Source organism: Bacillus rossius, chromosome 2 (assembly GCF_032445375.1).
Source record: "Bacillus rossius redtenbacheri isolate Brsri chromosome 2, Brsri_v3, whole genome shotgun sequence".
NCBI lineage: Eukaryota > Metazoa > Arthropoda > Insecta > Phasmatodea > Bacillidae > Bacillus > Bacillus rossius.
Window position 1 is genome coordinate 95196170 of NC_086331.1, and position 12258 is coordinate 95208427.

General features: G+C 34.3%; 1 protein-coding gene across 4 annotated transcripts in view; it reads right to left on the reverse strand.

The window, feature by feature from the left end:
• LOC134529485 (CTTNBP2 N-terminal-like protein) overlaps positions 1–12258 on the reverse strand; it is a 173204-nt gene that overhangs the window by 110324 nt on the left and 50622 nt on the right. For all 4 annotated transcript variants that reach the window (XM_063363622.1, XM_063363621.1, XM_063363624.1 and 1 more), the window contains one exon: positions 10414–10574. In XM_063363622.1, coding sequence (XP_063219692.1) covers positions 10414–10574 — 161 coding nt within the window. The remainder of the gene's footprint in view (positions 1–10413; positions 10575–12258) is intronic.

A 12258-nucleotide genomic window follows, 5' to 3' on the forward strand; every position in this document is an offset into this window, starting at 1 on the left:
TGACGGGCCAGAAGCTTGGAAACACAAAACTAGGTGACAGTCACACCACTGCACAATTGACGGATGAACGATGGAGGGAGCCCCAGAACTTAATGGGCATGGAAAATATCTAGTTTCTTTCGTCTATCTGACTCTCGTCTGCTTTCTGTTAAGCCAATCAGATGACTGCATTTGGTTTCCAATTGAGTAACATGGTGATTCAAAACTGTCTAATTCGGGCAACAATGTTTACGAATGACCACTGCAGCAAGTATATTTTAACCCAAACAAAGGAAATTTTTTTTCATTCACAACTGTGTTCCTTGTGTACCATTGGAACTTTTTTTGACAATGTTAGCTATTTTAATCTTGCTCTCTTTGATTGCCTGGTTGGCTCTTTCTGCTACTTCTGCTCTTTTCATGATCTTTCAGGCTATCTTCTATTCATGTCACAGAAAAGAGATTTTTCACGTGCCATTCTCGTTGCAGCAGGGCAACTCTTTCCACTCTTGCTCGCTGAGGTAGAGCAGAAAAAGCAATGGCAAGAACTAAATCTAACTTATGTTCTAAAAATGGTCTTGAGTTGTGCGATAAAATGAGTTGCTCTCAATGGAATCAAAGATGAATGCTAAAATTGTAAACTAAAGGAAGGCATGATAATGTTTGGTTTAATACTTAAAGAGCTATGATATTTTTGATATTACAAAAGAGTACTATAAAAACAACTGATATTTATAAAGTTTAAAGTTTAAACTATTTTTTTTTGGAGTTTGTGAATTATGTTTTACAGTAAAATCCCAAACAACATTGCTTTTAGCCATTAGGAGAAGCTGGCCAAGATCCTTGCATTGCGAGAATAATCAAATCTAGATGGAAAAATAAAAAGAATTTCAAAATTCTTTGCTGATTAAAAATCCATAGAATGATTCTGAATTAACAGTAACAAAAAATCAATCAAATTTATTGCTATTGCTAAATTATAAAATTTAGGTTAACAAAATCTTTACTGTTCCTGAAAAATCTCACATGCTCCTAAGAGCAGAAATAGCTGACCACAAAAATAAACTTTTGGTGTCCCATTCACACTCCATTTATGCTTAGTTGTTGTAAATTTTTTTTATGTGTAAACATCTTAGCTCTCAGTATACGGCATTTGGTAGGAATAATTCCATTATGGGAAATGCGTAAAAACGGTGCGCCTACACAAAAGTCTCAGAAACATCAAAAAGATGGACCTGCATAATTAAATCATATACACATACACACATATATATATATAAATAAAGAGAGAGGGAGAAAGAGAGAGACAGAGATGGACAGGATCCTGAAACTGGTGATAAGAGCCAGAAATGAGACCATTTATAAACTCCGGGAAAATAATTTTTTTCCTCTGGATAATACCTCAGGGGAAAATTTTTTTTAGTAGTAAAAACCTTTGGCAAACAAATTTTTATATTATAAAAACATTAGATGGTCACCATCTACGTCATATAACAAACCACAACTTTGTACATGTATTAGACAGACAAACCACAAAGCTATCACAAAAATATACATAAGACTTACCTGTGAAAAGTAAAATCAACACGAGTTCCTAAACACGTTAAAAATAACTGATTAAATAAAGTATTCAATGTGATTAAACATATTTTTAATTAATTTATTTTAGTTTTAACGAACATGAACATCTTTACCATATTTTTAGGTTATGTTTGAAAATGAACTTCATAAGAGAAACCATGATCAATGTTGCAAAACACAAGATATTTGAAATGATACAAGCACCGTGTTTAAGAAAGAAACCAAAAGATGCCAACTTGGTTTAAAATATTTTATTTTCAATTTTTAAGATTTTTTAGTTGGTCATCATGTATGATCAAAAGTAAATTGTTGAAAATGAGTATGATTCAAACGTGGACGTAATAATTGTTTCCAATAAATTTTATGAATAAAAATAAAAATAACTGCATCATAACTGTTCTGAAACTACCAGAGCGTATAAAATGCACAGACTTTGAGAAAAATGGTAGGAAATAAATAAAAATTAGCCTAACCTAACATATGTTGGGTTCGGTTTCGTTCACATAAAAGCATTGTAGCTGTTCTGAAACTATCTGTAACATATAAAGTACACTAACTTTACTATTAGTTTTTTAAGCCACGCTGCCTACAACCATGCATAAAATGTCTATTAGATGTTCCGAAGCTACCCAAAGTGCATAAAATGCACTGACTTTGAGAAAAATTGTAGGAAATAAAAATTAGCCTAACCTAACCTGGTTTGGATTGGGTTCGGTTCTCACAAAACCATCACCTGTAGCGCATCAAGAACACTGACTTTACTTTTTGTTCTTTTAAACCACCTTGCCTACTCCAGTGGACAAACTGGATCATAACTGTTCTTAAACTACCTAAAGTGCATAAAATTGACCGACTTTGAGAAAAATTGTAGGAAATAAAAATTAGCCTAACCTAACCTGGCCTGGATTGGGATCAGTTCAGTTAAGTTATTACCAACTTGTTAAACAGAATTATAGCTAGGTTTTAAAACTGGGAAAATTTCTTACCATTTTTCTTTAAAATGAATACATTTTGTATATTTATTATGCTCTACATTATTTTAAAGAATTCTTAAATTTTGTGTCCGAGTTTCTTCTAAAAAGTTAATTTGCAACGTGAACAACATGAGAACACATGAATTGGCTCATTACCATGATTACATGTTTACACATTGTAGCATTGCAGGCCCTTACCCTCCCAACATATAAAACATTGACATAAATAAATTTATTAGATTTTTTATCATTTTCAGTAATTTTTTAAGTTTTCTGACTCAATGTAAATAATGGCCAAATATATGTTTCAGAGGTAATCATATGTTAATAATGAGTTGTTTTGCTCATATTTCTAATAAGTTCATGTTTTTAAGTATGTCTGTTAATATACTTAACTTAAACTTTTAAATCTTATGTCTATTTGGCTGCTTTGTTATATTTTCAGGTGTAGTTATATATTTTTCTTTACTTCCTTTCAATCATGTTGGTGCAATGTGACAGTAAATTACATCAGGGTTACAGAAAGAATGAGAGAGGTTGGTGGGCCCGGAAGTGCAAGAGAGAGACAGAAATGGTGGTTCCCCGCTCAGTGTGGGAACACAAGGACAGGTGTATCATCATAATTGGAAAGAGACAGAGAAAGGAAAATCCCTAGTTATATGTATATGCTCAGTTTTTTCATGTCTTGTAACTTATGCTCAGATTGGCTGATTTTGGAAAGTGTGGCTTAAGCTTGTAAGTGATTGGTTGTGGGAGACACGTTGTTACCAGTTGCCTAGTAACTTTTTCCTTAAGTTGGCAATAAGAATTTATATACATTTTAGTAGCTTTTCTAATTACTATTTAATCATTTTAGTAATGTTAATTTTTATTTCTGTTAATTTTATAGTCTGGTTAAAGTATTCTTTTTTTTGCAATTTTTTAAATAATTTTATTTTCCTGGTTGTAATTTGCGCTTCCCGAGGCACGCTTACTAAATATTTATTCCCACTTCTGTTGTTTTCGGAACAAGCTGAGTGCGCCCGAAGACGTACAAGAACAAATGAGCAGTGGCAGAGTATGCTTCGGTGAAAACTATCGGCAGCCCCAGAACTTTTAATTTGGCCGGTTACGAGTGCGGAGGCACGAGCTGCCTGTGGTGGATGACGACGGCAAGGAACTCACACCATGATTTACGAGGGACACTTCTGGAAGCCTACGTCGTAAAGTAAAGTAACTTTGATGACATATAAATAGATTTAAGTTGTTGCAGCCAGAACTACGCAAATTAGGAAGGACGAATTTTAGTGTGACAAAGCATGCATGCTGTTGATTTGAATGGGTCAGCTACAAGATTTAACATGTGTAAATTGGTTCCTGAATTTGGCTACGGACGTTTATATCTAGGGTGAAGAATAATTTGTCTTGCAAATGGAAAAAGTGTGAGCTATTATATTAAATTATTTTTTCTGCCTTTACAAACTGAGACAAAGTGGAACAGTTAAATGAGCAGGTAGTATGATTTCGGGTTTATGAAAATACTGTGTGCACAAATGGTAAATTTTAAGTCTACGAATCAACTTAACTATTAATTACGAATTATGCGTGAAAAAGATACTTGCGCAAACTTGCTAATAATTGAGTTGAACTTTCATGATGAACAGAAAAGGCCTTATGAATTTTGATGTAGAAGCGCTCCATTAAAGTTGTAGTATTTTACATAATGTGGTAGATTTTTTTTTAACTATTTAGACGTAATGAAATAAGAGGTTTTATTTTTACATCTCGTATTTGTATTAACGTGAGATTTTCTTAACTGTATTGTGCAATTTTGAAGCATGCATTTTATTTACAATATTTTTATTATTTTGTTAATGGTGGTTATGAAGCATAAGGACTTTAGAAAAGGTTTAACATGTGCATAAAATGGCATTGTAAAGTATCTCGCAACAGCCATGGTCGGTTTCACTATTGTAATTTAATTTAATAAACTGCAGAGTTAGCTTGAAGTTTAAATGGTTTGTTTTATTTTTGTTATCGCTTTCTAATTTTATTATTAATGATCTAATGGGTATTAGATGCTTTTCTATAAGTTTTTTATGATGATAACATGTTTGATAAAATTCTATAATCTCACATTGCATGCTGAAGGGGGTGGGGACTCAGACTTCGGGGAAGCAGGTGCAAACAGCTTGTTTCGGGCAGCTGTGTGATTGACCCTCTTGGTAGCGTACATGTGGGAAAGTTTTGTCGGCCTTGACCGTGGAAGTATGTCTGGGTCGTGACAATGTGACCACCTTCCTCCTTCATGGATGGAGGTAGTCAGGTCGATCGTTAGTTGTGTTGTGGTCTTGGTACTGAAAGGTCACGGTCGGGTGATGTCTCAAAAAACAATATAATTATGTAGTTGAGAAGTAAATTTCGCAGCTGCTGTCCAGGCAGCACCGATCTATAAACATTTTTCGACTTTTTATTTAGAATTTGTAGACTGCAGTTGTCAGTGCTAAACCTCCAATGAGACTTTAAAATTTGTTTTTAGTCATTGTTCCAAAGACAGAATCCTTGGCCTGCACCGTGGGTTCGTGTTTGTGTGTAACACAGGATATTAATATCAGTAATGAATCTTCGTTACGTCAGACTTTTTGTTACCATTTTAAAGAAAATTGTTTTCTTGAAGCAACAAACTCTTTCGTAATGTGTTGTGAATTATCTGAAACAGTGTTGTGGTAGGAAGATGGCAGCCTTTGTGCTAATGTGAATTTTCGGTAATAGATAATAAAAATGCCATAAAAATCATCATTGTTCTCTAGAGACTTTATTTTTATCATGAATCATTTAGAGCAATGTTTTTACGAAATTTGAACAGTATTTTTGAACTTAACAAATTCTTCAAGTGTTTTTATGTTTGTGCAAGTCAGGCCAATTTTGAGCTATTCGGAGGTTTGGATTGTTACAACATCCCTGGCGAGTACTGAAAGGCTGGCTCCCATTTTTTGTACCACACTTTTTAAAACCATGTCACTAAACACTTGCCCACTCCCGGGTATTCTAAATCTCTTGTTTTCTCCCTTCGTACTTCCCACTTCAAATTACCACGTTCAAAATGTTATCTTTGTTATAAAGGTAGATAAACAGTGTGGTGCAAATCCAAAGAGAATATGTTGCTTGTGCAGAAATTCAGATCTTTTACTAGATGTTCTGGACATTTTACTTCAAACTATTCAGGAAAAAGAAAATTTTTTCAACTAATCACATTTTCAAAATATATAAATTTTAATTAGAAAGTTCCACGTGACTCAAAAAGTGATAATTGTCTCCTTGATTTGCATTGTCTGGACAATCCCAAAATTAAGACAACTGCTTCAATATTATTGTTTGAAATAACAAAAACAGTAACTAGACTGTTTGTAGACATGGAAAAAAATTTAAATTAATTAATAAATTATGGCTGATAATGATGAGTACATCTTTAATATTTAACATATTTTACTACCAATAAATTTATTTAACATACACAATTATGTTAGTAATGTGCCGGAAATTTGGTATTTCGACACTTTTTTTTTATGTTTATATAATTTTAAATTATTTTTAGAAATTTTATTTTTCTTTATAATTTGGTTACTTTGGGTGATTTACTCTTTGTTAGGCTGGTGTACTCCCCTTAGTTAAACTTTGTGCCAGTAGACTGAAGCACCTTTCTCAGAGACCTATCTGAGCTTTTGCAAATCTAAGACTTTGTTGGCAGCCCGTTTAACATTTCCCTCGCTTGCAGGCACGTCCCAGGTCTGTAATATTACTTCACTTCATGACTAAAACTGCATACAACAGCTCTGGATGAGTCGTTACCATTTCTCAGAGACGAGCTGAGCATAGCCTTTACCTTCACGCATATGTCTTAGGTTCACTCTTCGAAAGTCACGACTAGGATGCTCGTTCCCAGCCTCGTTGCACCCCCACCCCTCCCAGCTCACTCCGGTTCTCAGAATTTAGTCCAGGACCAATGACCGGTCGTAAACCCCGCCAGGCAGTGACAGTCTCCAAGGACGACTGGCATAAAAAAATGTGTGTGCAAAGATGGACAACACACGACTTCTAGCGGCAGAAACCGTAACGTCTTCTCTTGGCGCCAGCTCGTGGAGCTGACGCCCGCGACACCTGTGGGTGAGCTTGCTAACTCCCCCCTTTTTGTCCCCTGTAGGCCGCCAAAGTGCTGCACCAGACTGCGCCCTTTATCCCCTTGTTATAGCAGACGCCTTGGGCGAGTCGATTCTTTTTTACTTCAGACACCCCTCAACAGGTAGCGCTAAAGTCGGCCAGTGCTACCAACTTCGAGACATCAAAGTCAGAGTTTTTTATGATGCCCACTTGGGGAACTTCGGAACCTTTCGGTCCGGACGTCCCAGTCCCCCCCCCCCCCACCTCCAAATTGAACATTTACTTTTAATTACGAGACGCGGTTCTCCGCTAGACACTTCGCGTCACGACTGCAGACGGACCATTTGCGATTATCGGCGAGTTGACGAGACACTGCAAGACTTCCATCCGGCCGCAACCGACGATATAGTCCATTAAATAAGGGATGCAATCCCTGTAATCTGCTTTAATCCCTGTAATCTGCTTTAAGTAGTTTAGTCCGTCTGCACAGTACAAAGTGTAATAGTTAGTTTTATTTTAAATTATTTCTTTTGAAATGGTGGAAACGTCCGCGCTCAGCCGCGTATTCGCGGGATCCAGTTCCTGGCTGGTGACGCATCGAAAAATAGAAGCCAACTTCCCTGTCTGGTGAGTTATGATCCGCGACTTTCCCCAACCTCCCCTTAACTTTTGCGGGCATTCTAGCCCAGTTTATATTGTCTGAGTTCTAGTTCTGATCAGTTTTGATTCAGACTGTTCACAGACAGGGTCCGAGAGCCGGACGCCGAATTGGCATTTTCACCACCCTTCCTCAACAACTCACAGGCGCCCTGGCATCATGTTCCCGATGGATCTCCGGGAAACGAAGCCCCAACCTCTGGTGCTACTGTATCTATTAACCTTTTTCTGAACTTTCTTAAACTACGCCGTCAGACGAAGTTCATAAGATAAACATCATTTCTGGACTTTAAGTATATATACTGGGATGGTTTAAATATATTTGTATTTTTTTATTGGTTAATGTTTTTTTTTTTAAATGAAACCTTTTTATAATTTAATTTCGGGTCGACCCATTTTTTTTTTCTTCTTTCTGAATATACCTGAGAGCTGTTTAAGTACGTAATTGATGTTGTATGTTTATTTTTTTTATACCTGTTATAAATTTTCCTTTAATAAATTTGACGTAATTATATTCAGACGGAATCACACCTTGTTTCTGTTCATTTTATTTTAACATTGTGAAACCTTAAAGATCCCCAGCTCAGTAATGAGATACAAAATTAATTACTTTCCTTCCAAACAATAAAATTCTGCATGCATTTGTAGCATCCGATACTTATTCATATACTTTACTTTCATGACAATTTTAGTATCAGCACACTCAATCCAAATGAAGCTGAATTTTCATATTTATATTTTCTTATGATTTTCACAAATTGAAAAATGTACAGTACCAAAACACATTATTTTTGGCAGTGTTAGTGAAAAAAATTACATGTTCCATGCTACTTCCTGTGTGATAGTTGGATTACTACATACATACGTCACACTAAGTCTTCTGCACATCACTGCAATCCGGTATATAATTTCAAACACAGGCAGAGAAAAAGAGTTCAATATAATATTATTGCCTCTGGCTAACACAATCTCTATATTATATTGGCACCACTACACATATCATATTTAAAACTACCAGGTAATAAGTTACGAATTAAACTGTTATAGATCGTACAGCAATGACGCATTGCAATAACTCAACCCTTGTGCCTTGGCACTGATTTCTGCCAAATAACACACAATATACCACAGGACAAAACCATTTGAATAAAAATTTCACCCATCTTGCATGGAGCACCTTAGTTTTTAATATAGCTTGCCTAATTATGGAAGAACATTAAACTCATGAATACACAGACAATAAAATTTCTAGATACAATTTGTCGTGCAAATTGCCAAAAAGTTTCTTTTTCTATCTGGCAGAAGCATTCAACTGAAGTTTACAGTAAGAATACAAGATAATATTTGCAAACATTTTGCTGCAACAGTAATGTATCTATGACAATTCCAGATTTTCAGGCACATGTCTGCATGAAAGAATGAGTAAAATTATGTGGCAGCATCCTAATATGTTTTGTATAAAAATATATTCTTTATGAAAGCTTAATTAATACTGCCAATAGTCAATATGTAAATTTTGACATTACCATCTTCACTTTTTTTATTGTTCAGGCATCCTGTTTGAGTTTCAACCATTATTTTAAAATATTAAAACAAAATAACAGCCTTAATTAGGCTATGCATTAAGCTAACAGCCATTTTTTAAACTATTAAAATGGTGTTCAATATTAAACAGTTATTTAAGTTTAAAGATATAATAAACATATAAACATCTTTTTTCAGTAAGCCTGGAATAACAGTTAGTGATAAATTGTATTTACAATTAGCTTTACATGAATATCCACCTGATTTTTGTTTAGATTTTGCATTTGCAGATTTTCTGATACCAGAAATTTGCTATTTAAACCTGCTACAAACAATGATAAGTAAAAAATCTAAAGGGATCCTGAAAACAAAACCTTTAATAAGTCTTTTAAAGTACCAATTCTAAACTTAGTTGGTATCAATACTTTAACTGTAATGCTAGTAAATAAAATTGAATGTTTTGTACTACATGACTGCCATTAGACTTAGAAACTAGTAATAGAAATCATTTTTGAATATCAAGCTCATGCAAGTAACATGCAGCAATAACACACAATAACAGACATTAATTAATGGTCTCACAAAAAATGTCCGCAGCATACTGCATGTTCATAAGTTGCAAGTGCAAGAATATCTTTTTCTTTATGAATACACTAAAAAGAAAGATCTATTTATTACACTTATAATTAATTTGCAAAAAATAAAAAATACATTTTTGGAAGCCTAGTATTAGCTAGAAAAAGGGCTAACTCACACAACTCCTTGGTTGTAGGTGAATATTGCAAAATATATGTTTGCACCAATCCCTCACTTCTCCACAAAATATTTTAATGTATGCCTAAATTATGTAAGAGGCTCCAATTATTCTATAACTAAGGTATGTTGCACATATCTGCAAGTGTGGTTACATAATTACTGTATGAAATTAAAAGATTAGTGGTTGCTAACTGGTCTCATGGATCAGCTAGTTGATTTCAAAGACCACCCAGTATACACTTTTCTGAAAACACAGCATTTTAAACTTTAATTACTAAATAAAATAATTATTCCTTACAAGAGTCTTGCCCACATCTCACCAACCAGTAGCAGAAAAAAAATTAATAGAACACCCTGAGCCATGGACTACAATAACACAAAAAAAAAACAGCGAAATTTTGCTACAGACATTAAAAAAATGAACATGATAGTTCCACGACATACAATACAATATCCACAAGTGACCTACCACTATTTCACATAGAAAAGCAATTCATTTGTAGAAGTAATCTGTGACAGTACAAGACCTCATTGAGACTTTAAAGCTATAGCTAAAAATGTATCAGACTTAAAAGTAAATTGGCCACTTAATGTTTCAAAGAACAAGATGAAAAACGTTGGATTAAATTCACTGTAGAAATTATAATTCAGGTGTTTATTAATTAAAACTGATTTTAATTCATGCAGATGTGAACACAGATACATTTTTTTTGCAAAACTAGCACTGTTTGAAATAATCACAATGTTCACACATTTATTTTAACCCGAACCCTTTGAAACTACTGCTTGAAGATAAATATCTAACCTGCTTTCTTCTTTGGACACAGCAGATTTCAGCTCTTGCCTTTCCAAATCAAACTGAACAAACTGTTTCTCAAGTTCAGCTTCCATTTGTAAGGACTTCTTGCTTTCCTCTTCCAGTCCTTCAGCCATGGTATCGATACGGGTCTTTTCTTCAGTTAAAATCTAAATTTTTGGAATAATATATAAACATAATATTAACTACAATTTAATAAAAACTATTTACAAATCTATTTATTAGCCACATACAAATAAAAAATTATTACACTTTATTTACAGGCATGATTTTGACACTCCTGTTGAAACTGTTTAGATGGAAATTACATAAACAATTTTTAAGAAATGGCTGTATTCCAAGAGATTTCACAGCAAAGAAATGCAACAGGTATTTTCACATTCTGGAATAAAAATAATTTAGACACACTACTCACATTAGTATGTTACTTGAATCACACAATAAACAAAATAAACATACAAAGAAACTAAAAAGGTAAGAAATATTTAAACCCACAGTTCCCAAATTGTGCGCCGCAGTCAGTCCCAGGGGCACCGCTAAGCATTGCAAAATGCCACAGTTTTTTTGCAATTACACACTCAATTGACTAAACAGTGTGAACTACTGATGCATAAGAGAGCATAAGCTTTCAGGCATATAGTTTCACTAACAATATACGTATTCAACAAAGATTACGGTAAACTTGAGGGAAATTTTGATGCATAATGGTTCTGACTTATTAATTCCACTGGCTGTGGATTATTGTTTACCAACGAGGCATAACACCTACTGGTTGTTTGACAACATTGTCTAATATCATTCTTATGTTTTTTGTGTAATTTGTGTGTGTAGCCAGATTTTCTTCTACATTGTTATTCTGCTAATGCAATTAAATATTTCACAGTAAATGTCATTAATAACATGAGTATAGTGAGGAACTTTATTCCCAATACACACTACCTTATAGCAGTCGCCATCTACTATGAAAAAAAGAAAATGCTCAAAATCCCAACTTCAGAGCATAACTGATACACAAGGGGTTTTGGGTTTAGAATTAACAAAATTACAAAGATTTGTATACTCACCTATTAGAGTATAAATTTGTATATAATGATTATTTAAACTAGATGATATTAGTAAATTGCAAGGGCATGATTCTTGTCAATGGTTATCGAACATGTTTATGGTCGATTGCTGATGTTTATGAATACGAAGTGAATTCAAGTGTTAGAATTATAACTGCTAGGTATTAATTACTCTTTGTTAAACAAATAATAGTTAAGTATAAAATTATTACGGTATCTCTTTGTGATTATGTATTTTTATGGATATTACAGCAACTAGATACAAACACAATCATGTCAAGCAGCGAGTGAGTTGGTTGATTACAATGCTAGCAAGTGCAGTTAACTTACAATTTTTTATGTAAATGGTTTTAAAAAAGAACATTGTTATGATGATTGAGAGTGAAATATTTACGGTGTACAAGTGAATGATGAGACATGAACATGGGATATCTACAGCTTTGTCGGAACTGAGTTTTGAGAACGTCGTGGGGTGTACTATATCATACGAGATGTGAGGTACAGCAGCATCCTACAGCATGTGGCTGGAATGTCAACAACACTGCACACAGCAGAGTTCAAAGCAGCCAATTTCCACATCCGCTACCATGTCGTCGGACAACAGCCAGGCGTAGTCGCATGTGTGACTCAGTTGACAACATTGGAGACATCCGCAGCAGGGTCATGGTGTACATGACGAGGCAACACTTGTGGATGTGTATTCTCAATTTAACACGAAAGTATTCTTTTCCTAAAAGTTAATTATATATATTTGATGTTATGTGCTCTA